The sequence below is a fragment of the Anomaloglossus baeobatrachus genome, chromosome 6 (assembly GCF_048569485.1).
Source record: "Anomaloglossus baeobatrachus isolate aAnoBae1 chromosome 6, aAnoBae1.hap1, whole genome shotgun sequence".
Taxonomy (NCBI): Eukaryota; Metazoa; Chordata; class Amphibia; order Anura; family Aromobatidae; genus Anomaloglossus; species Anomaloglossus baeobatrachus.
Window position 1 is genome coordinate 582,995,370 of NC_134358.1, and position 26,987 is coordinate 583,022,356.

A 26,987-nucleotide genomic window follows, 5' to 3' on the forward strand; every position below is an offset into this window, starting at 1 on the left:
TGGATGTGTGATACACTCGGTTACTTTTAAAGAAACAAAAAAGTGTTTAGATTAAACATTCATGCACATATAGCCTCACCTCACCCTGTGGGTTTGTGGTTGAGTCCAGACAATTGTATAATCCAGTGAATATAGACAGTTTCCAGAGGAGAGATTGCTAGAAGTGTTTAAAGTTCCTTAATAAAGTCAATCTTTTTCCTCTTTTGATCAAAGTGCTTTGGTCGTGGTGAATATTTTGCATGCAGATATTTGACTCATATTTGGCTACAGACAATTAAGGGTTGTGCACTCCTTAGCATGCACCCTCAAGTCAGTTTATGTGTTCAGGTTTTTAGATCATCATATCAAGATATGAAATGTAACAAATATTAATTCATAGATTGAGCAATTTGTGCAAAAATTTTATTTATTAGTATATATTTTTAATAATAAAATTCTACAATATATTATCTTATATTATCTATGACAGCGAGAAGAGATCATATCTGCATCCAATGTCCAGTCGTGGGTTTCCAGCGTCCAGGTGTGGGTTTCCAGCACCCAGGCGTGGGTTCCCAGCGTCCAGGCGTGGGTCCCAGTGTCTCAGGCTCCTGGTGTAATTCACACGGTCTCCTGAGACATGCGGTAATCATAGACACTTCCTCGCTCTGCAAAGATGCGGCTTTGACGCTTTATAGGAATCTGAGTATCGTCACCTGTCTTGTGATCACCATACCCTCCTCCTCCAGGAGTATGAAGAGTGAATATGTCCTGGTTGAAAAAAAATAAAAAAATTAGATATGTTTTTGTTTTGTTTTTTTCACCATAACAGTGAGGTTCAATAAATGCATCTTGTAGATTTGGTAATATGTCTGTTTTGCACAGACCCAGGGCTGATACATGATGTGAGCTGCTTCCTTTCTGTCCTCGAATCATGGTAATGTAAAGTCACCTAATATAGAAAGTCAAGACCAAGGTCGTAACTTGAAGGTCTGCACCCACCATGAGATATTTTACCTTACTAAGCAATGGGGCTTTCACAACCCTTAGGTAGAGCTTTCAGCACCTGGTGGGCCCACTCTACCCATGTGTTACCGAACCATCTCCATACAGTGTGGAAGCCAGCTGTCACATCAATCAAACTATTGGATTTGATCAACTGGGAAAGCAGCATTTTTATAGGTTGGAAACAGTGGAAGGAGCCCAATCTGTTACCCATCATTCCCTACAACATGATTGTAGGTAATGATATCATGACAATGCTGACCAGAAGGTTCTGCAGACCTTTATGTCTGAACAGCTGATCTATAATAGAGGACAGACAGGACCTCAAAATGGAAATCGCACATGGTATTTACTATATGAAAACTTATGACCACAAACCTTTATACTACAATACTGACTGAAAAATAAGAAAAAATATAGCTCTTGGAAGACAAAGTGAGAAACAGAAAGCAAACGTGAGTCCACCTAAACCTGGAGCCAACATTGCCTTTAGGTACTAGGTCCCTCTAACCCTCTGCAACCCCTTTAGAACTGTACAAAAAATAGCAAGCAAAAACGAGACATCCAAGGAGGCTGTGAAAAGCTCATCCATTTTGGGCAATATTAATGTGTAAATTCATGCAAAGATTAATTCTTCATTCTCTTACCCCAGGTTCTAATGAAACAGATGTTTTCCCGCCCAAGTTAATGATTTTCCCTTCACTTCGATGCAATAAGTTGAGGCCAGGGGCACCAGGAGATCCACCTAGAGTTAGAGCGATAGGTAGGCTGGTAAAAGCAATTGCTGACTGATATATTTGTGACACAATAACTCACACCTTCAAGGACAAAGGTCCAATGACCCCTTGTTTGTAGATTCTAAGTCAGCCAGTCATCTGTAATGGAATTCAACAAATCACTTTTCCCCCAAAAGTTGAGGGTTCCATAGGCAGGACCTGCACCTGTTAGGTTCTTTATGTCAGATTCACAGGATTTTGGATAAATGCCCGTCACTAGAATCATGTTGCCAAAGCCACAGACATCAGGAATCAGAGCCTGACTGCACAATTTTTCCACCAGGTATTTCTTTCTCTTAAATGCCACGGTGTTTCAAAGAAAACATCCTTTCCTTAACAATAAAATTACAACACCAACAAGGAAAAGTTACGGATTACGGAGATCACAGAATAAATGGACATGTCACTGATCTGCAAATTATGAAAAAAAAAAAAAAGCAGAAATTCAATTTTCAACAGGTTTCGATTTATTCAGTCTGGAGTATGAGCCTCGTGCAGAAATACCGGCACTTGACAGCGTTGACTGCTATCACTAAGGTTATTAATGGTCATCTGAGGAAAGATCTGCTGCACTAAATGCTCCTGGACAAAACACCAAAATCCTCCGAAGGAAGCTTTTGTGTATTCTTTGACTAATGAAATTCCCGATGTGCTTGATGGAGACAAGACTGGAGATGCTACAGATATGAGATACAAGTCTGGAGAAGTTCCAGCCATAAAAGTAGAGTCCAGAGATGCTGCAGTCACGGAAAACAAATCTGGAGATGCTGCAGCCCTGGGAGACAAGATTGGAGACGCTGCAGGAACGAGATACAAGTCCAGAGATAATGCAGTCATGAGAGTCAAGTTCGGAGACACTGCAGGCATGGGAAACAAATCCAGAGACGCTACAGCCATGGGAGTCAAATGCAGAGATGTTGCAACCACAATAGAGAAGTCCGGAGATACTACAGCCATGGGAGGCAAGTCCGTAGACACTGCAGCCATGGGGGACAAGTACGGTGACGCTATAGTTACAGGAGACAAATCCAGAGAAGCTGCAGCCATGGGAGACAAATCCGGAGACACTGCAGCCATGGAAGACAAATGCAGAGATCCTGCAGTCACAGGAGACAAGTCCGGAGATGCTACAGCCATGGGAGGCCAGTCCGTAGACACTTAAGCCATGGGGACAAGTCCGGTGACGCTACAGACACGAGGGAATTCTAGAGATGCTGCAGCGATGGCAGAAAATTCCAGAGATGCTGCATTCACAGCAGCAGGTTTAGGCCACGCAGGCTGCTCACAGAAGCACCAGTATTATGGCGTGGGGTTGTTGTGTTTAAAATGTCTCTTGAACGGTTTTAATAGAAATGGCCACATCATTGGTTACATGACCATATCAATTTAAATAGAGCTGTTAATGTACCTGGAAGGAAAACTAGAACGGTCCGGCTACTCTACACCATACTCCTGGTAGTAGGAAAAATGTGACTTCCCTTGTGAAAGATCATTCATGGCTTTGCCCATGTGGTTTTTCAGCTTTGAAGAAAGATGCCTAGTGATTCATTTTGTACTGCAAGTGAAAGTAAATGTCACATACTGAGCATAGGGCATCAACAATGTCTACACAAACCATCAGAATACATCTACTTGACATTGAGCTGCCAGCAGGGGATCTTGATGATTTGTCTAAAGGCCCTGTCACACACAGAGCTAAATCTTTGGCAGATCTGTGGTTGCAGTGAAATCATGGACATATTGTTCCATTTGTACACAGCCACAAACCTGGCACTGATTGTCCACAATTTCACTGCAACCACAGATCTGCCACATATTTATCTCTGTGTGTGACAGGGCCTTTAGTCTATTCAGCAAAGAAGAACATTCCTCAGATGCACATTATTAACCTCAGCGGCTGATGTGCTAAGTGCGAGTATATCTGCATGAAAACATACTGGATGGTGATTAAATGTTTTGAAAATTTTGTTTCCATTTTTTCCTAATTTGCATATCATTAACATGTATATTCTACCAGTGATTTTCACAATTCTACAACTTTTCTTTCTTGATGTTGCGATTTCAATGTCGACGAGTGTAGTTTAAAAATTCGTCCAGGGCCCACAGGAGAGACCTTGACTAGTCCCTGACCGGCTTCTTCCCACCTGGGCCCAGTTGATTGACAGGTGTATGCCGTGTGTATAATGACTCCACAGCTCTGCTTTTAGGTGCGATGACAGGAGGCATTATTATAAGGACCAGCTATCGTGTCACCTTGGATGCCGTACGGTCGGAACACTCTTCGTTCTGTAAGAACCGACAAGATGACACGTTCTCTGAATAGCAGCTCCCGAATGACGCCGTCACCACCACAGAACTTCCCCTGACCACCGGAGCCTGGACGTAACTGGAAACGCTTCAGGACTACTGGGTACCTAAAGAAGAAGAACAGGAACAAAACTGCAGGAGACATCTAGCCCTGATGTTTAAGCCTTGTCTCGGCTAGCTTAGAAAATATTCTATTGCTGACTTTTAGTAATAATGTTGATTAGATCTGACCCCCTTTCTTTTATCCTATCTCTTCCCTAATATACATCTGCTATTTGCACTGTTCCTGAAGGTATTGTGCCATCTTGGTGTACCTGTGACTGGGTTTTATAGGAAACCATCAATCAGGGTTGGCAACTCAACTTTGTATTTTTCCTGGACGGCTTATCAAAAAATTGCGGACAGACAATATATTTTAGGAACACATTGGAAAACCAATAATAAATCAATAATATTGAGTGATCCATGTCTAGAGCCCATAACTCTGATATTAGCTGCATTCAGTGTAAAATGAGGAGAATTACAGTCAGAATAACTTGTAGAACTTTCTTCAGCGTCAAAAAAGTCACGGACGCCTCAAATTTTAAATTACTGACATGGGAAAGAGCCCTAATGTTACAGACTGTTGTAGAATTTCTGGACGATTGGCAGCCGTGCCATCACTTGCTCTATATACCGCAATACTACGGTTTCAAAGGAGCGCAGGCACAAGTCAAAGAGGACTAAGAAGTGAAGCAAAAAAAAACCCATTACAATAAAAAAATCTCCCCCACCTTTTCCAAGTTAAAAATAAAATAACTAGTATCACTAGGTCTGTTAAAAAAAACAAAAAAACCCAACATTTTTCAGTTGCACACACCTCTGTGAAAAAAAAGAAATACCATACATTAGTCCTCTTACCGTTTCTCCAGAATCTCCGGGTCTGTAATTCGCGTGTTGGTCATGTGACTATGAATTCCGCTTCTCCCGCCCCAGTGTGGACCTGCCCCAGTGCCGCCAGCCACTGTCTCATAGTATCCGATCTTCTGGTTCCCAAATGTGATGTTGTTCATACAGCCCTGAAGAGAAGTGCTCCATTACAGTGATGACATTCAAAGGTGTGATGCTTCAGTTTTTTTGGAAACATTTCTGAACATTTTCACTCCCTCACCACATCACCACACCAAAAATTGCAATAAAAGGTTGTACGTCTTCCACAATGGTAAAATTATAGCTTGGATCACAACAAAACCCTTCACAGCCTCATCGATGGAAAACAAAAAAGTTACAGGTTTCAAAAAATGGCGACAGAAATAATTTTTTCTTCATAAAGTTCAGAATTTTTTTAAACTCCATAAAATAAAAATGAAACCTCACTAGTTCGGGATCACAGACACGTACGGACGTGGAGACACCTATTTCCTGGTTTTTCACGCATATTAAATGCCATTAAAATAAAACACAACAAAACAATAGTGGATTTGTTTTTTTTAATCCTACCACCTCACTCGGAGTTTTTCAAGCATTTTATAATAAAGTGAGTGGCGTCATTATGGATTGCAGATTGTTCCCAACACAACGAGCCCTCATACAGCTATGCCGATGGAAAAATAAAAAGGAAGTGGTAACTCTTGAGAAAGAAAAAAAAAAACGGAGGAAGGAAAGAAAAGGTACAACACCCCCACCCTCCAAAAAAACTAATGGTAACAGGTTAACCCTGCTGTTGTCTTCGGTCAAAAACGACCAATTTTGAACTTTAATATTTTTTAAAATATTCAAGATGCGGTTCTGAAACTTGTGGTTGATTGACTTTTCCTCATTTGATGGGTTCTTACTATGCGTATTGTTATATATATTTTTTTATGTTTACTTTTTGCTCCACAATTTTTTATACACTTGTACTCTTCGGTCAAAAACGACCGATAGCCTTTTATAGTGATCTCCAGCCATTTTATGAGTAAAATAAAGGAGCTATTATCTCATTTTGGACTATATATTACATCTACTACTATTTATCAATTTATTTAGGTCCTTTTGGTCCATGCAGATTTTCACATATATACATTTTCTCATTACAATACTGCTGATGGATTACCTTCCAGTATAGTTATGTGCCAAATATTTTTACCCTGCTGTTCCTGTAAAATAGTTCAATTCAGTTCTCAACATTTCATATTGTAAATGAACATGTTCTCTTTTTTTACTTGTGTTCCCTGATCTAATTACTGTGAAATGCTGACCTGAAAGAGTACTAATAAATTCTGTCTGAAAAATGTGTTTGCTTTGCTTTACTCTGAGCTCTTATCCTAAAGGGTGTGTGGGGGGGTGTTATTTTATCTTATCAGTAGACAATTGCCATAGTAGTCTATCCAGTTTCATTTTCAGTCCAGCTGGAGAGAGCAGAAAGGACATATACAGCAACAGAGTTCTAAAGCATCATCTTTACAGGTATGTAGCAGATAAACTATTTTTTTATTGTCAAAGTATTCAATTCTTTTGATTAGATGGTAATAGTTTGTTCTCTCATTGTATTATATTTTTTATGTATATTTTATGTTTTCATTCCAGAGTGTTGCCTTTTTGCATAATGAGAAAACGTATAATGACTGAAAAATTTGGAGGACTTTGTAAACGCCTCTAATTCTGATGATGATCATGCCCCGCCTGAGAAGGTGTCAGAAGAGGAGGATCACATAAGTCATGGGGAATCCAATGCAGAGCAATCTGATTCTGAAGTGGAATCTGATGAGGAAACCCAGACAACTAGTGGGATCCAAGAAATCCTTTCAAAGAACAAAGATGTCATTTGGAACCTGCAGCCTTTTACTCAGTCTGGTAGAATGTCTTCTAAAGATGTCATAAAAGGTACACCTGGTCCTACCAGGTATGCTATATCAAGAATTGATGACATACAATCTGCATTCAAATTGTTTATAAATATTACCATACAAAACATCATAATCCAAATGTCCAACATTGAGGGACAACAAGTTTATGGCGAGAAATGGAAGACTTTATATTTGACAGCTCTAAATGCTTTTATAGGATTACTACTGTTAGCAGGAGTCTACAGGTCATACCTGTAGTTTATGGGATTCAGAAACTGGTCGCCACATATTTAGGGCCACAATATCTGTGAAAAGATTTCATCAAATTTCAAGAGTCCTTCGTTTTGATAATAAAAGCAATCGAATTGAAAGAAGAGCTGCAGACAAGCTTGGCAGGGAAGGCCCTATTAGAGATTTGTGGAACAAATGGGTAGAAAATCTACCAATATTTTATAATCCTGGTGACAATGTGACTGTAGATGAGCAATTAGTCTCGTTCAGAGGTAGGTGTCTGTTCAGGCAGTATATTCCAAGTAAGCCTGCAAAGTACGGCATCAAAATATGGACTCTGTGCGGCAGCAAAAGTGAGTACGCTCTAAATGCACAGGTATACATAGGAAAACAAGCTTGAGAAAGAGCCAAAAAAATCAAGGCATGCGAGTAGTCTTGGATTTGACCCAGGGACTCAAAGGACAAAATGTCACATGCGACAATTTTTTTTACATCATATCAATTAGTTATACACATTTATTGGACATCCCTAGATGACCAAATTAAGGAGTAACGCCATTTTTCAATAAAATCAATCTTTATTTAAACATATTTTTTTAAAATATTTTAGCAAAAAAGGTACTGTATAAAAGAGAGGCACGGACAGGCACATAATTAGATCCCTATATTAGTAACTGGGATATTTACACCCAGGCAGGTAAATGTATATCTGATTACAGCCAAAAACCAAATATTAAATGAATCTAGTGATTATACCAATTATTAATACCAGTGTACCATATTCATTGCTGCACAAATCTCCACATATATAATTTAAGACAAGTATCATATGCCATATGGACCAAGAGCAGACTCTGCGGTTCCACCTGCGTTTTTTCATCTGCAGTGCATAGATTTTTTCATCTGCAGTGCATAGATTTTTTCATGCAGGGTTCCTCCATGAATAATCTGTACTCATGCGAATAAATAAATAAAAGAGTATGGAGGTTCCCTAAGCACGAATCAATTCCATTGAATGCAGTATAAATTAATGAACGCACAAGGTGGTGTCAGCAGAGCCTGCTCAGGCTCACAGATTACATAGAATTCATGACACTTAGAAACATACAATGTGCAGCAATAAACCATCTATGATAACGACCGCACAAACCATGCAAGTCCAAAAATCAACTAGAGATTAGTGTAATTAGGCTGACAAAATACATGATAATATCATAATATTACATCACCTGACTGGGAAGTATCCTGCCGTGACCCTCGCACTCCGACACGTGTTTCACAAACAGCTTTCTCAAGGAGCGTGTCAGAGGTGAGGGGCGAGCAGATTATAAACATCAGATAACCAATAAGAGGTGCCAAAACCTGATTGCATTCAAACGTCACACCAGGAAACAGACTAATCCCATTAGCGGCGCATGACTGCAGTTGCTACGGACGCTTGAAAAGAGACCTCCCACGGATCGCGATCACGTGACCGTGACGTCATGACCCACACGGTGGTGAGTCATGGCAACCACAGCACGCTATCTGACGCGATGTGTGACGGTCAGTCGGCAGCAGTAGGAGTCATGCGCACTGGGTAATCTGTGATACTTAGAAAATAATACACACAACAGGACAGGAAGATTTCGATCATTCAAAAAACTTATTGTCAGAAAAACTATGCAATCGACTGCAAAAAGGCACATCATTAAATAGAAGGGAACCATATTATTATGCAAAGATATATAATTTTACAAAAAACACCCCATTATAACATACAATCAATATGATAGAGACCTATACAGTCAAGGGCACGTCTTTACATAGGAGGAGATCATATTATTATACAGTCATAAATGGATTTACAAATTCTAGAGAAAACACCCCATTATAACATACAGTCAATACAAAATAATTAAAGAGAACACTACTCCATAACACTTGTTCATATAATATATAATGATCCTGTCGGACGACTTGAAAGAGTAGCTCCTTCCCCTAGACATCAACGGTCATCACACGAAACCTTCCCAGGACATGTAGAAACAGCACACTCCATTGGTGAAATTAACCCGAATATATGGTGACCTAAATGAACTAAAAAAATAAACGATTAAAATAATAAAAAACAAAACCCACCAAACACATCTAACTAAAACCCAGGCATCCATACGCGAAGGATACAAGAGACACAAGAAACTACAAAATATCATGAGAACAAACACCTCAGAAAACCTCCCTCTTTTTTGAATACAACCAGGTTGATTACAGGAAGGCTGAAAAACCCATATTTTCGTTCAGCCCATTAGGAGTCAAGGTTCCCAGCCTATAAATCCACTTACTTTCAACCTGGGCAAGAAGCTTACCAAGATCCCCCCCTCTGGTACCGAGAGACACTAAATCAATACCTTTCGCTTTCAACAAGGAGGAATTACATCCATGATACTTTTTATAATGTCTTGGAATGGTTTTTAACAAATTTTCATCGGTGATGCTTTTAGCTTTCTCAATGTCCAGACAGTGCTCACGAATTCTAATTTTCAACTCCCTCGTGGTAAGTCCAATATATACCCTTTTGCATGGGCATTCAATCCTGTAAATCACACCTTTTGAGGAACACGTGATCCGATGTCTAATATCGAACTCACGTGATCCATCAAAATTGTGAAACTTCTTGGACTTAACAAGATTGGCACACGCCTTGCAAAGGCCACATGGGAAAAAACCAACTGGCAATGGTTGGCTGGACATGCTTGTTTGAAATGGTTCATAGTTACTATGAACAAGCATGTCCCTCAAGTTTTTACCACGTTTAGCCACAATAGATGGTCGTGATGGGAGAATTCTTTTTAGAACCGGATCCGTCAGTAAAATATTCCAATGTTTCTGGACTACTGTCCTCATTTTATCCCACTTATTATTGTAAGTGGTAATAAGACGCACTGTCTGGTCATTATTTGTTGTTTTCACCGTGTTGGAAAAAAGGAGAGAGTTTCTGGACGACCCCACTGCTCTCCTAAAACCATGCCTTATTGTCCTCCGACTATAACCTCTTGATTCAAATCTATGGGCCAGCTCCTCAGAGTGAGTCATAAAACTTGAATCATCGGAGCAAATTCTCCTAACCCTGAGGAACTGGCCGACAGGAATCCCCTTGATGGTATTTTTAGGGTGTGCAGATGATGCCAGTAGTAAGGAATTAGTGGCGGTTGGTTTACGGAAGACCTGAGTGGACAACAAACCGTCCGATGATGCCACAATTTTCAAATCCAAAAAATTGATTTCACGGCCATACTCAAATGTGAGTTTGATATTTAGATTGTTTTGATTCAAACTCTGCATGAATTCCTGTAAACCAACCACATCACCCTCCCAAATAAACCACACATCATCTATATACCTGATCCAATTCAAAACCTGATGAGTACATAGATTGTTGTCACTCACAAAAATCTGCCGCTCCCACGCCCCCAAAAAAAGGTTGGCGTAGGATGGTGCACAGCAGGCACCCATAGCAGTACCCTGGGTTTGTAGATACACCTTTCCATTGAATATGAAGATGTTATGTGTCAGTATATACTCAAGTAAGACTAAAATCAAGTCCGCCGTGGGACGTGCAATATTACTAGACTCAAGGTACCAAGAGACAGCCCTCAGACCATCCGGATGCCTAATGGAGGTATATAGAGATTCAATGTCAGCAGACACCATCATCATATTATCCTCCAGGTGAATCCCATCCAGACGTCTGAGCGCTGCCGTGGTATCCTGAATGTAAGATGGTAACTCACATACCAACGGCTTCAAATAATAGTCAATTACTTGACACACCAATTCAATGAGGCTACCGTTCCCAGATATTATGGGTCTGCCAGGGGGATTAATTGGATCCTTGTGAATTTTTGGAATCAGGTACAAAGCCGGGAGACGTGGATGAAGTTTCTTAACAGTATCAAGGAATTTTTTGGGAATAATTCCCTTGTCATATGCTTGTTCCAAGATCACAACTAAGGAGCTATGAAAAGTAGAGGTGGGATTATATGGTAATTTCCGGTAACATTTAGTATCTCCCAACAATTTGTTAGCCTGCTCTTCATACTTGTCACACGGCCAAATAACAAGGTTGCCGCCTTTATCAGCTGGCTTGATAATGACATCCCGCCAGGATTGTAACTCTTTCAAACCAGCCCACTCATCTTTAGTAAGATTCCGGGCTGGTGAAGGTGAGGCGGCCAACTCTTCAATTTCTTGAGAGACCATTTTCGTAAACACCTCTAAGGCCGGACAAATACTCAAGCTTGGGAATTTTTTAGATTTATTCATAAGCTGTAACGGGAAATTACCAACCTCATTCTCTGAGCTCTCCTCCTCCAAAGATTGTAAAATTGAAAGTGCCTCTTGCTCCTCCCTAGTGGTGAAGATATCAGAAGCTTGAGTCTTATGATGCAATTTTTTAAGCAGGATTTTTCTTGAAAAAAGGTGAATATCTTTCACCGCTGTGAACGCGTCTAGGGGATTAGAAGGGGAAAAAGTTAATCCCTTTTCTAATAAAGAAATTTGTACATCTGAGAGCATGTGTTGAGAAAGATTAATTACCTGCGGCCCATCCTTACGTTTGTCCCTCGGATTGAAGATATCATATCCTTTACGTTTCCCTCTGTATCCATTATATGAGGGATCTCTGGGACCTTCTGAGCCGCTTGTAGACACATTGCTCTCAGATGCAGAATTCAACGATTGATTAGAGGCAAATCTGGAAGTAGCCATCTTGGATTCCTTCTTTATCTGCCATTTATAAATTTTTTTACTCTCAAAATCTTGGATATCGCGCTGATATTTTTTCAATTTATCAGTGCTGATCTCCTTCTCCCACCGTTCAAAATCCTTATCCAGGCTCGCAAAAAGTTCTTGTAGGTCATCCTTAGATAGATCTTTTTGAAGGCCCTCCTCAAGTTCCTTTATCTCCTCCTCTAATTTAAGCAAGGTAATTTTATTCTTTTCGTTTATAATTTTCATAAATTCAAACGAACATTTTGCAGCAGCCTTCTGCCATCTTAGGATCAAATCTTCCTGCTCCAGATCAAAGCTAGGATATAAATGAATCCTAAGACCCCGGGGGATGATTTCTTGCTCACAATATCGCTCAAGGGAGTTACTTGTCCACCAAATTTTTGTTTTTTTATGTAAAACATTCCTGTATCTCTTGATACTATCTTTGCATGATGACTGGGGTAAAATCACACCGGTACCCTTGCTAAATATAGTAGAAGCTTTGGACAGCCAGCTGGTTTCCCTGGCTTTGAAATCCATTGTGGAATGGGACCAACTGTTCAAAAAACAGCAAAAATATACAATTAACAACCTCATGTCCTATTAGTTACCTACTAGCACTCCAAGATACATGATTTATACACATTTATTGGACATCCCTAGATGACCAAATTAAGGAGTAACGCCATTTTTCAATAAAATCAATCTTTATTTAAACATATTTTTTTAAAATATTTTAGCAAAAAAGGTACCGTATAAAAGAGAGGCACGGACAGGCACATAATTAGATCCCTATATTAGTAACTGGGATATTTACACCCAGGCAGGTAAATGTATATCTGATTACAGCCAAAAACCAAATATTAAATGAATCTAGTGATTATACCAATTATTAATACCAGTGTACCATATTCATTGCTGCACAAATCTCCACATATATAATTTAAGACAAGCTTGGTAAGCTTCTTGCCCAGGTTGAAAGTAAGTGGATTTATAGGCTGGGAACCTTGACTCCTAATGGGCTGAACGAAAATATGGGTTTTTCAGCCTTCCTGTAATCAACCTGGTTGTATTCAAAAAAGAGGGAGGTTTTCTGAGGTGTTTGTTCTCATGATATTTTGTAGTTTCTTGTGTCTCTTGTATCCTTCGCGTATGGATGCCTGGGTTTTAGTTAGATGTGTTTGGTGGGTTTTGTTTTTTATTATTTTAATCGTTTATTTTTTTAGTTCATTTAGGTCACCATATATTCGGGTTAATTTCACCAATGGAGTGTGCTGTTTCTACATGTCCTGGGAAGGTTTCGTGTGATGACCGTTGATGTCTAGGGGAAGGAGCTACTCTTTCAAGTCGTCCGACAGGATCATTATATATTATATGAACAAGTGTTATGGAGTAGTGTTCTCTTTAATTATTTTGTATTGACTGTATGTTATAATGGGGTGTTTTCTCTAGAATTTGTAAATCCATTTATGACTGTATAATAATATGATCTCCTCCTATGTAAAGACGTGCCCTTGACTGTATAGGTCTCTATCATATTGATTGTATGTTATAATGGGGTGTTTTTTGTAAAATTATATATCTTTGCATAATAATATGGTTCCCTTCTATTTAATGATGTGCCTTTTTGCAGTCGATTGCATAGTTTTTCTGACAATAAGTTTTTTGAATGATCGAAATCTTCCTGTCCTGTTGTGTGTATTATTTTCTAAGTATCACAGATTACCCAGTGCGCATGACTCCTACTGCTGCCGACTGACCGTCACACATCGCGTCAGATAGCGTGCTGTGGTTGCCATGACTCACCACCGTGTGGGTCATGACGTCACGGTCACGTGATCGCGATCCGTGGGAGGTCTCTTTTCAAGCGTCCGTAGCAACTGCAGTCATGCGCCGCTAATGGGATTAGTCTGTTTCCTGGTGTGACGTTTGAATGCAATCAGGTTTTGGCACCTCTTATTGGTTATCTGATGTTTATAATCTGCTCGCCCCTCACCTCTGACACGCTCCTTGAGAAAGCTGTTTGTGAAACACGTGTCGGAGTGCGAGGGTCACGGCAGGATACTTCCCAGTCAGGTGATGTAATATTATGATATTATCATGTATTTTGTCAGCCTAATTACACTAATCTCTAGTTGATTTTTGGACTTGCATGGTTTGTGCGGTCGTTATCATAGATGGTTTATTGCTGCACATTGTATGTTTCTAAGTGTCATGAATTCTATGTAATCTGTGAGCCTGAGCAGGCTCTGCTGACACCACCTTGTGCTTTCATTAATTTATACTGCATTCAATGGAATTGATTCGTGCTTAGGGAACCTCCATACTCTTTTATTTATTTATTCGCATGAGTACAGATTATTCATGGAGGAACCCTGCATGAAAAAATCTATGCACTGCAGATGAAAAAATCTATGCACTGCAGATGAAAAAACGCAGGTGGAACCGCAGAGTCTGCTCTTGGTCCATATGGCATATGATACTTGTCTTAAATTATATATGTGGAGATTTGTGCAGCAATGAATATGGTACACTGGTATTAATAATTGGTATAATCACTAGATTCATTTAATATTTGGTTTTTGGCTGTAATCAGATATACATTTACCTGCCTGGGTGTAAATATCCCAGTTACTAATATAGGGATCTAATTATGTGCCTGTCCGTGCCTCTCTTTTATACGGTACCTTTTTTGCTAAAATATTTTAAAAAAAAAATATGTTTAAATAAAGATTGATTTTATTGAAAAATGGCGTTACTCCTTAATTTGGTCATCTAGGGATGTCCAATAAATGTGTATAAATCATGTATCTTGGAGTGCTAGTAGGTAACTAATAGGACATGAGGTTGTTAATCATATCAATTAGGGCAGATGTTGATGAAAAGAAAAATGACCATGTTGGGTACTATTAGAAAAAATAAGCCAGAACTGCCGCAAGGTATTCTCAGTAAGAGAGACATTTATAGTTCTATCTTTTATTTTACTAAGGATACCACAGTAGTTTCTTACGTCCCAAAGAAACACAAGAAGGTAATTCTGATGAGCACAATGCATCATGATAGTGAAATCAGTAATAGAGATGACAGAAAACCGGACATCATTTTAGAATATAATGCTACAAAAGGGGCTGTTGATACTCTAGATCAACTGATAGGCACTTACACCTGTAAGCGCAAAACAAATCGGTGGCCAATGGTGATTTTTTTACAATATGCTTGATGTGTCAGCATACAATGTATTCGTGCTATGGAAGGAAATAGACCCAAATTGGAACAAAAATAAACTATATAAGAGAAGACTTTTTATAGAGGAGTTGGGAAAATCACTGGTTAGCCCATATATTGAAGAACGAAAGGTAACACCGAGAGCTGATAGAGCGGCAGCCATTGTCCACAGGATCCAACAGCAAGATAAAGAAAGTGAACCAACAGCTTCCACCACCACTGCTACAATACCCACGGACGCCACCAGCAACGCAACCAGCCTAAAACGGAAACGATGTGACTTCTGTCCAACATCAAGCAATCGCAAATCAAATGTGGTATGTTACAGATGTGAAAAATATTTATGCAAAAGACATGTCAACTATACCTGTGACAATTGGAAACAGTAAATTTTGCACCGTGTGACTTATTTATCATTTTACATAAAAAAACTGAACTGTTGTTTTTTTTTTGTTGGAAAATACCGTATTTTTCGGACTATAAGACGCACCGGACTATAAGACGCACCCTGGTTTTAGAGGAGGAAAATAGGAAAATAAAATTTTAAGCAAAAAATGTGGTCATGGCACACTGTTATGGGGCGAGGATCTGCTGCTGACACTGTTATGGGGGTAATGTCCCCAAATTCTCTATTAAGGTGCCGCATCCTGGTAATGATCCTCCTGCCTTGTATATACAGTATATGTCCATCATCTATATCCATATATACCGTCATCCTGCCATATGGCCGCATCCTGCTATATACTGGCATATGGCCGCATCCTGCTATATAACACATCATGGCATATGGCCCAATCCTGCTATATACCCCCATCCTGCTCATATACCCCCATCCTGCTCATAATATACCCCTATCCTGCTCATATACCCCCATCCTGCTCATAATATACCCCAATCCTGCTCATAATATACCCCCATCCTGCTCATATACTCCCATCCTGCTCATATACTCCCATCTTGCTCATATGCCCCCATCCTGCTCATATGCCCCTGTGGCGCCCCTGTGGGAAGGCGCTACAGGGGTATACAGCACCTTAACATCAAGGTGCAGTGCTCTTTGGTCACAGGTGAAAGAGAGAGGAAATGCAGAGGCTTATATTAGATTGAGTAACATTGACTCAGCAGCCCCTACCTTCATATTCCTGGGACTGTTTATATAGTAGGTCCATAGGGGGGTGGAGCCTAGCTGAGCGTGAGACGCGACGTGATTGACAGGACGACTGAGTGACAGTTGGTCAATTAACAGTCAGTCGGAAAGGAGTGACAAGAAGAGATGAGAGTAAATTAATGACAGAAAGAAGGGCTAGAAATTACATAGGCCCGACGTCCTGAATGAGGGTACCCCAAAAGAAAAGAAAGACACTGGAAAAGGGGTAACCCAGATGCAAAGGGGACGCTTTAGGTCTGGAGAGAGCCGGCTGAAGAGTTCAGTTCGACACCAGTATAACGGGACCGAGGAGGTGTGTCAGGTTTATCCCCACAACCATTGACCGTTAACCTGGGATCCTAAATAAGAGGAGTCCCGGTACTCATCAAGAGTCTAACTACTAACCCCAAGCCGAGTTCACGACGCTGTTGCGGGATAAAGAAATCGTGCAGCATCAGACCCCTGGGAAAACCAGTGACGACACTAACGAGTGGGTTAAAGAGGGAGTCACAGAGCCCTCAGAGCAGAGACCGAGAAAGAGACAAAGAAAGGTTACCTCAGAGAGAGACTCTGTCATCAAATCTCCTCCGAAACTTGTGACCATTGACCTTCTGGTAACAGAACTGTTTCTGCTGTAAACTGTGCAAAACAAACCAGATGCTAGTAGAAAAGACTTGTTTAAGCTGATGTGGACTCGGTGTGTCATCTCTCCACCGTTCTACAGGACCCTTCAGAGAAGAAGGCAGCTGTCACAAACCACCGGGGGGGTCACTCAGAAATCCCCCGCGCTGGCTACCAGTACGTCACAATCGGGGGGTAACAAGTGGGGGTCACCCCTACTTTATACCTCCCGACCGACAGACAGAGCACGTGACGCGCTCTCTAGCGCCCCTCTTATAGTCAGGCCAATTATGGAATTGCCCGACAATAAGCAAGGAGGCCGCTATACTACTTATGCCGATTATTGAAGGGTCCCCGGTGAGAGTAAGGTATATATTCCCCCGACCTCCGCGGGCGGAATATATAATATCTTCCCGAATCTCACTGGCCTCCCCACAATAATCCTTGGCACAACTCGCTGCCACCAACCGCTTCACGGTAACTATTAGCCGAACACACAGACGTGGGATTCAAGATCGAGATAACAGAACAGCCCAAGATTAATTATATAATTTAATCGCCTAAAGCACACTAGAAACTACAATATATACAATAGGGAATCTACAGAATATACAGTTATGTCAGAGTACAGTTACAGATAAAGCATGGGTTACAAACAGGTATACAATTACATCAGTTACCTTGTGTGTCTGGCCACAGGGGGGCGCTGTACCCAGGTTTCTAGGATTCTTCCCACAGATGTTTCCTGCACGTGCCCCCAGCGAAAAGAACCTTGGAAAATGGCCGAAGCAGGGTTATCAACCTGGGCAAATCCAGGTCCCCTCCTACCTTAGTGACCTCAGAGGGAGCACTGCTCCACCCCTGGCTGGAGTTATGGACAAATTCACAACATGGAATATGGGCCATAACTTTGCCTGGGAGCGTCGTAGGCGGACGCCAATGCTCTCATTGTGACAGTTATGAATTTAGCTACAGAACGAGGGGACTCATGACCTGTCTACGAGTTCCCATATGGCTGATATCACGCCTGGGGTATTTCCCAAGCTCCCCCTTCCATAAAAAAGGTGTGCCAGCATCGTCCGCCTGCGCAAACACCATTTTTATGGTTGCCATATTTATCGGAGATATGGCTTGCGAGATATGAACCATTTTTTACTGGAGTCGTTCTGTCTGGCTACTTCCAAGCCTTGCTAATGAGATACAACTCTTGTTACAGGGTGACGGCAGGGAGCCATCCTGTGTCCATTGTCCGCACATCATCTCATCTCCATATCAGAGGAGATGGCTGTTGGAGGTGTAAGTGGGATGTGACACCTTCACAGATGCTGGACATTTGAGCACAAGAAGGGAGGGGGGCACTGCCAGGGAGTGATGAGAGCAATTATGACTTCTAGTCATAATTCCTCTTCATATCCCAGGATTTACCTCACACCTCCCCCCTTTTGAGGGCGCTAGGGGGCAGCACACTCCGGTGTTCCCCCGTGCGCCCGTCCGCGACCTCTCCTTGTCGGGACAGCCCGTCTGCGTTACCGTGGTCACGGCCCCTTTTGTGGCGAATGGTGAAGTCGTAGTGCTGGAGCGCAAGGCTCCATCGCAACAATCGCCCATTCGTCCCAGAGACGGTGTGCAACCAGCTGAGGGGATTGTGGTCCGTCTCCACGATGAAGTGGCGCCCGTATAGATAGGGTTGCAGACGCTGCAGGGCCCACACTATGGCCAGGCACTCCTTCTCCATTGTAGAATAGGCCACTTCCCTTGGTAACAGCTTCCTGCTCAGGTACAAGACTGGGTGCTCTTGGCTCGCAGAGTCCACCTGGCTGAGCACCGCACCGAGGCCGAAGTCACTGGCGTCGGTCTGTACTACAAACGGCCGCGTGAAGTCGGCTGCCTGTAGCACGGGCGGGCTGGACAGGGCGTCCTTTAGGGCCCGGAAGGCTGTCTCGCAGTCCACTGTCCAATCGACTGCAGAGGGCAGCTTCTTCTTGGTGAGGTCCGTCAAGGGCTTTGCCAGGCTACTATAGCATGGAACAAACCTCCTATAGTACCCAGCGGTCCCCAAGAAGGACATCACCTGCTTCTTGGTCCTGGGGGTGGGCCAGGATGCGATGGCCTCCACTTTCTCAGGCTCGGGCTTCAGCGTTCCCCCACCTACCCGGTGACCGAGGTACTGGACCTCGCTCATGGCCAGCTGACACTTTCCCGGCTTGATGGTCAAACCTGCCCGGTGGATCCGCCTGAGCACCTGTGCTAGATGCTCTAGGTGGTCCTCCCAGGTGGGACTGAAGACGGCAATGTCATCCAGGTACGCGGCCGCGTACCCTTCAAGTCCCTTGAGCAGGGTGTTGACCATCCGCTGGAAAGTGGCAGGGGCATTCCTCATCCCGAATGGCATCACCGTGGACTCGTACAGTCCAAATGGGGTAATAAAGGCAGAGCGTTCCCTGGCCTTGCGAGTCAGGGGGATCTGCCAATATCCCCGGCTCAGGTCCATGATGGTCAGGTACTGAGCCCCGGCCAACTGATCGAGCAGGTCATCGATGCGTGGCATTGGGTACGCATCGGCGACCGTGACAGCATTGAGCCCCCTGTAGTCCACGCAGAACCGAGTGGTTCGGTCCTTCTTAGGGACGAGGACTACAGGCGAGGCCCAAGCGCTGTTGGATGCCTGGATCACCCCCAGCTCCAGCATCTCGTCAATCTCCTGGCGCATGTGTTGCTGCACCTCCAGGGAGACCCGATATGCTGAACGCCGCATCGGGGGATGATCCCCAGTGTCCACGTGATGGACAGCCAAGTCAGTCCTTCCGGGCTGGTTGGTAAACAACCCCCGGAAGGGGTGTAGGGTGGCCCACAGCTGGGACCATTGGTCCTCCAAGAGCTGGTGGCCAACCTCCACATCCTCAATGGATCCGCCTGCCCTAACCTGGGCTAGCATATCCAAGAGGGTTTCCGCTTCTCCCTCCTCGGGCAGGTTGCACACGGGGAGCGCACATGCCTCCCGCTCATGATGTGCCTTCATCATGTTCACATGGAAGGGCTTCCGCCTTCCACGGGCGGGGTCCAGGGTGACCAGGTACGTTACAGGGTTGAGCTGCTGGTACACGAGGTATGGGCCTTCCCAGGCTGCCTGAAGCTTGTCCTGTGGTACGGGGACCAGTACCCACACCTTTTGACCCACTTGGTAGGTCCTCTCACAAGCGTTCTGGTCGTACCAACGCTTCTGATCGGCCTGGGCTTGAGCCATATTGTCGTGTACCAGTTGCGTCAAGGCCTGCATTTTGTCCCGGAAGCGCATGACATACTCGATAACCGACACTCCAGGGGTGGCCAAATCCCCTTCCCAAGCCTCTTTCACCAGAGCCAGGGGGCCCCGCACACGTCGCCCGTACAGGAGCTCAAACGGTGAGAATCCTGTTGAGGCCTGTGGAACCTCCCGGTAAGCAAATAACAGGTGTGGGAGATACCGCTCCCAGTCACGCCCATGGGAGTCGACCAACATCTTAAGCATCTGCTTTAAGGTGCCATTGAACCGCTCGCACAGGCCATTAGTCTGTGGATGGTACGGGCTGGCCACCAGATGTCGCACCTGGACTTGCTTACAGAGGGTCTCCATCAGCTGGGACATGAATTGGGTCCCCCGGTCGGTGAGCATTTCCTGGGGAAAACCCACTCGGGAGAAAATCTCCAGCAATGCGGTGGCCACCTTGTCAGCCCGAATGGACGACAAGGCCACTGCTTCTGGGTACCGGGTGGCATAGTCCACTACCGTCAGTATGAAGCGTTTCCCGGAGCTGCTGGGGATGGCCAGCGGGCCGACCCTATCCACAGCCACCCTCCTGAAAGGCTCATCGATGATGGGCAGAGATACCAGTGGGGCTTTGGGGCGTGGCCCCGCCTTCCCCACTCTCTGACAGGTTTCACACGAACGGCAGTAGGCAGCCACATCGGCCCCCATTTTTGGCCAGTAGAAATGCTGGTTTAACCTGGCCTTGGTCTTAGCGATCCCTAGGTGTCCGGCCATCGGAATCTCATGTGCGATCCGCAACAACTCCGTCCGGAACGGATAGGGTACCACCAACTGTCGGTCCCTGGGCCACGCCTCCGGTGAACCCTGCTGGACCGTGGCCCGGTACAGCCGTCCTTGGTCCCAGACCACTCGCTCCGGGTCCGAGTCCGAGGGAGGCTGTGCCGCCTGCTCCTTTAGAGCTTTCAGGCTGTCGTCAGCTTCTAACGCTGCCTGAAACTCCTGACTAGATGTGGCCAGAATCGACGAGACTGTCACATCTTCAGTCAGTACCCCGGGACCTGTGTCCTGGCCTCCACCTGACTCGGCTGCCACTTGGTCAGAAGGGGAAGAGCTATCGGACCTCCGGGAGGCCCCTTGGCTTCCAGCACTCCCACTGCGGGTGACAGCGGCCACAGCCGCTGCGACCGTGGGTCGTGCCTGCTCCTCCTCCGTTCCTGACCAAGTCGCCGGTTCAGGCAGACCTACCTGGCTTCCTGACACCCCGGTTGTGGGGGAACCATGCACCGAGATCTTACCTGGGAGCACTTCCGCTCCTGGACCGGCCCCAATCTCACCTGCCTGTTCCCCTCCTGCAGCAACAGAACCCCGGTGTGAAATCTCTGGGGACCCCACATTTGCTGTGGTAGCCCCCACCCCACACACTGGTCCTCCCCCTGCAGCACCCTGCTCTCTGCTTATCCCTGCAGAGGGCAACAGATCCCAGCTCACAGGCTGGTTACTTGTAGAGGCATTGTCACACCTTTCTCTGACCCCCTCCCCTGTCACAGCTGCAGCTGTGTGTGTGTCTATGGTGTCTGTGCAAGCAGAAATATCAGAGTTCACTCCCTCCTCCCTTACATCATTCATAGATAACACATTAACATTGTCAGGAGTCATGTCAGCACTGGCTGAAGGTTCAGCCTTTGGGGCGGGGCCAAACTGGGAGGTTATTTGCCCCAAATCTGTCCCAAGTAGCACGTTTGCAGGGATCCGATCAGTTACCCCCACCTCCCTCACCCCTCGCCCTGCGCCCCAGTCCACATAAATGTCAGCAACAGGCAGCGCCGGGTCAATGCCTCCAATCCCGGAGACAGCGAGGGTTTTTCCAGGGATCAAGTCTTGGGGGGACACCATCTCAGGCCGCACCAGAGTCACCTCCGAGGCGCTGTCTCGCAGTCCTATGGTCACAGACTGGCCGACGGTGACAGGTTGGAAGCTGTCCAGGGACCTACCACCACCCCCACCCACACAATACACCTTGGGCGGCCCTTGGGACGGGGACGGAGCCGGGGCCTTGGGACGCTGAGGGCACATGGCCTTGAAGTGTCCAGGTAGGTTGCACTGGTGGCACCGTCTTGGCTCTGCCACGGGCCTGGAGAGGGGAGTTGAGGGGGACACCCCCTGCAGTCTAGGGGCAGGTGGGGCAGTCGCAGAGTTCATCTTACCCCCTCTCCAGGTGCTGCTGGTGGCTGCTCTCCTGGCTTCAGGAGCCCGATTGTTGGTGTAGTCATCTGCCAGGGCAGCTGTAGCCGTGGATCCCTTTGGCTTCTGGTCTCGGATGAACTGGCGGAGATCCTCAGGGCAGTTCCACAAGAGTTGCTCCGTGATGAACAAGTCCAGGATCTCCGGTCCGGTGGAAAGCTGCAGGCCTTGGGTCCAGTGGTCGGCAGCTCGGGCAAGTGCCCGCCGGTGGTCAGCCCAGGAGTCCTTTGGTCCCTTCTGTAGGCTCCGGAACTTCTTGCGGTAGGACTCTGGAGTGAGGTTGTACTGTTGGATCAGGGCCCGCTTGATGGTGTCGTAGCCCTGATCTGCCTCAGCAGGCAAGTCCCCAAGGACATCCAGGGCCTTACCCCTTAAACGGGGGGTCAGGTATTTGGCCCACTGGTCCTTGTTCAGATGATGCTGCAAGCAAGTCCGTTCAAAAGCAGTCAAGAAAGAGTCCAAGTCTCCATCCTTCTCCAGCACTGGGAAGTCCTCAACACGGACCTTTGGAAGTTTGGTGTCTGGAAGGTCACGGGTGGCTGATGAGGGCCGGAGCTGAGCTAGCTGCAGCTGGTAGTTACGCTCTGCCTGGCGCTCTTCACGCGCTGCTTGCCGCTCACGCTCGGCCATGAGTTCCTTGTAGCCCTCCCGGTCTCCAGCCTGGCGTAGGGCCATAGCCATTTGAAGAAGGCTATCCGAGCCTCCCAGGCTCGGTGGAATGGCACGTGGTGATCTGCGGCCCGCTGCGGAGCCTGGTGATTCACTGTCCATTGCAGAGCGGAGGGCTGGCATCTGGCTCGTTGAGGACCCTTGGGCGAGCTGCTCCTCATCTTGTCCAGCAGTGCCCGGTTGTGCAATGTCCTCTGCAGAGCTGTTTTCTGGCGTCGAGCTCCTGGAGGACTCGTGGACAACCTTCTCATCGTCTCTGGCCTTAGCATCGGCCATTCCTTTGGCTTTGCTCCTGGTGCTCTCAGCCATTCTTGCAGACTTTTGGTCACTGACACAGAACTGACACCTGATGCCTCCACACACCTTACAGTATCTGCACTCTGACACTCTAGTGTTGAGCTAGTCTGAAGACCCCAGCAGCCACAGCTGCTGCAGGCAGTCTTTAGTGTCTGGGAGTATGGGTCTCACACTCACACACACTATTATCTCGATCCCACCGCTTGCCACCAATATGTCACAAACCACCGGGGGGGTCACTCAGAAATCCCCCGCGCTGGCTACCAGTACGTCACAATCGGGGGGTAACAAGTGGGGGTCACCCCTACTTTATACCTCCCGACCGACAGACAGAGCACGTGACGCGCTCTCTAGCGCCCCTCTTATAGTCAGGCCAATTATGGAATTGCCCGACAATAAGCAAGGAGGCCGCTATACTACTTATGCCGATTATTGAAGGGTCCCCGGTGAGAGTAAGGTATATATTCCCCCGACCTCCGCGGGCGGAATATATAATATCTTCCCGAATCTCACTGGCCTCCCCACAATAATCCTTGGCACAACTCGCTGCCACCAACCGCTTCACGGTAACTATTAGCCGAACACACAGACGTGGGATTCAAGATCGAGATAACAGAACAGCCCAAGATTAATTATATAATTTAATCGCCTAAAGCACACTAGAAACTACAATATATACAATAGGGAATCTACAGAATATACAGTTATGTCAGAGTACAGTTACAGATAAAGCATGGGTTACAAACAGGTATACAATTACATCAGTTACCTTGTGTGTCTGGCCACAGGGGGGCGCTGTACCCAGGTTTCTAGGATTCTTCCCACAGATGTTTCCTGCACGTGCCCCCAGCGAAAAGAACCTTGGAAAATGGCCGAAGCAGGGTTATCAACCTGGGCAAATCCAGGTCCCCTCCTACCTTAGTGACCTCAGAGGGAGCACTGCTCCACCCCTGGCTGGAGTTATGGACAAATTCACAACATGGAATATGGGCCATAACTTTGCCTGGGAGCGTCGTAGGCGGACGCCAATGCTCTCATTGTGACAGTTATGAATTTAGCTACAGAACGAGGGGACTCATGACCTGTCTACGAGTTCCCATATGGCTGATATCACGCCTGGGGTATTTCCCAAGCTCCCCCTTCCATAAAAAAGGTGTGCCAGCATCGTCCGCCTGCGCAAACACCATTTTTATGGTTGCCATATTTATCGGAGATATGGCTTGCGAGATATGAACCATTTTTTACTGGAGTCGTTCTGTCTGGCTACTTCCAAGCCTTGCTAATGAGATACAACTCTTGTTACAGGGTGACGGCAGGGAGCCATCCTGTGTCCATTGTCCGCACATCATCTCATCTCCATATCAGAGGAGATGGCTGTTGGAGGTGTAAGTGGGATGTGACACCTTCACAGATGCTGGACATTTGAGCACAAGAAGGGAGGGGGGCACTGCCAGGGAGTGATGAGAGCAATTATGACTTCTAGTCATAATTCCTCTTCATATCCCAGGATTTACCTCACAGCAGCCATCACCGCTCGGTCGCTTCCCTCCTGGTCAGCGACCCTCCACCCTGAGGTAAAGTAGCTCCACCTGTGGGGAGCTGAGAGATCTTAAGCTGCCGTCACCATCGCCTCAGAGGTTGGCCGCGGGCAGCGCTGGTATATCCTACTTACCAGACACCACAGGTGGCGTCACGTATATCCCCAAAATCATCCCCGTACCCCATTCCCTAGCCGCAGAGTGAGCGCCCAGGGCACGAAGCCGGGACCGACTACCTGTGATAACTCCATCGAGAGTAAAGTATCCGTAGTCCCGGCGCCGGAGTATTCCCCTACCGAAAACCCTGATGGGCGACTCACCCCCATCCTGCTGATATGCCCCCATCCTGCTCATGTGACCCCATCCTGCTCATATGACCCCATCCTGCTCATAATATACCCCCATCCTGGTGTATGGCCGCATCCTGTGGCACATAAAAAAAATAAACGTTCATACTCTCCTCACCTTACCTCACTCCCTGCAGCATCGCTCGTCCTCCCGTCTGTGTCAGCAGCAGCGCCGCTGAGTGGAGCCATCCCCGTTACCCTGCTGCATCGCGATCATCTCCTGTGTCTGTGCTGGCGGCTGCGTGTGGACACGTGCGCACAGCGATGACGTTATCGCTGTGCGCGCCGCTAGTCTCCACCCAGCCGGCGGCACAGACACAGGAGATGATCGCGATGCAGCAGGGTAACGGGGACAGCTCCACTCAGCGGCGCTGCCGCTCACACAGACGGGAGGACGAGCGATGCTGCAGGGGAACGGTGAGTACTGTACACTGATTCACTGCTCCCCGCGCTAATGATGATGCGCGGGGAGCAGTGAATACAGCCGCACATGATCACTCCAGGCCGTAGTTGCCAGGGGTGATCATGCGGGCCGGCTGTTTATCCCCCGCCCATCATTCCGTCCACCTGTCAGTGCCTGCTTCAGTGCTGAGGGATGATGGGCGGGGGATGGGCGTGCATATTAAATGAGCGGGTCCACGTGGCCACGGCAGGCTGCTACAGCCTGCTCATGCCCCCGATGACCCTCTCCACCGCAGAACCCCCATTCCCCGCAGCCACATTCAGACCATAAGACGCACCCCCCACTTTCCCCCAACATTTGGGGGGGGGAAAAAGTGCGTCTTATGGTCCGAAAAATACGGTAATATAATTACATTTAGTTTATTGTTATTAGTTATAGTTTACAGTTGGATGAATAATTATTTTTGTATGTGCAAATATGCAATATGCATAAACATTCCAATAAAGCCATGTTAAATGTTTTGACACAAAAAAATAAAAAGTTTTCCTTTCCATTTTTCATTTGTTTATAAACAACCAAGTTCACATACAATATAATACTGCAACAATTATTCAATTAAAACACTTAAATTTGCTAAAAATCAAGACTTTGTTAGGTCCGGTCAAAAATGACCGGAAGATAAGTGTATAGTGGTAACCAGGAGAATAGCAGGGTTAATGGAGTCCGTGCGAAACAGGGTTTGCACATGCGGACAAATTGTGTGAATGAGCCCTTGACCATTAGTTCTTATTTTTCCCTAAGACATCTCACCTGTGAAGCCGCACAAACTTGAAAGGCCTTAAAGATGACGTCAACAATTCTCTGTGATGTCAACACGTTGCCCCCCACAACGGCCGCGTCCGGAGAGGGGTCCAAAATCGATCCTTTTGGGATAATAACCTGAATGGGCACCAGGCAACCCTAAAGAAATTCAAAAATAAAAACATTAAGGCTCTTATTCATTATTTTTGTGTCTGTTTTATTTTCTGGAGTAAAAATTGTTCTAATTCTGACTTTTAAGTTTGTGACATTATTTCATTTAGTGAACATGTCATGAGATTCATGTTGCTGATACCCCGGGCAGCATGAATTCAAAGCTGGCTGCACCATTACAGCTAAGTATTATTTTCCCTTAAATGTTCACGCATGGTTAGAAGATCCAGTGGTGGATCACATCCGGCCAGCTTCTCCCAGCACCAGTACAGGCGATTGACATGTCTCTCCCACACTGGAGCTGGGAAATCATGGTGGGACACGAATCCCCGAGAAAAGACAAAACATCTACTGGAGCTAAAACATCTAACAACTGGAGCCAAAACGTCTAACCACTGGAGCCGAAACATCTATACTGCTGGA

The 26,987-nt window shown here is 45.5% G+C and overlaps 1 protein-coding gene and 1 long non-coding RNA gene across 2 annotated transcripts in view; both read right to left on the reverse strand.

The window, feature by feature from the left end:
* Positions 1–422: 422 nt before the first annotated feature.
* Positions 423–26,987, reverse strand: part of LOC142243741 (5-oxoprolinase-like) — a 56,744-nt gene continuing 30,179 nt past the window's right edge. The window contains exons 3-7 of the mRNA XM_075315950.1: positions 26,403–26,552; positions 4,968–5,125; positions 4,014–4,174; positions 1,632–1,729; positions 423–750 (exon numbers count right to left, since the gene is read on the reverse strand). Coding sequence (XP_075172065.1) covers positions 601–750; positions 1,632–1,729; positions 4,014–4,174; positions 4,968–5,125; positions 26,403–26,552 — 717 coding nt within the window. The 3' untranslated portion in view covers positions 423–600. The remainder of the gene's footprint in view (positions 751–1,631; positions 1,730–4,013; positions 4,175–4,967; positions 5,126–26,402; positions 26,553–26,987) is intronic.
* On the reverse strand, positions 7,727–12,323 carry LOC142243742 (uncharacterized). Its single transcript, XR_012724401.1, has 3 exons — positions 11,684–12,323; positions 11,435–11,595; positions 7,727–9,184 (listed from the first exon to the last, which is right to left on the reverse strand). It is a non-coding gene; the product is annotated as an uncharacterized LOC142243742 (long non-coding RNA).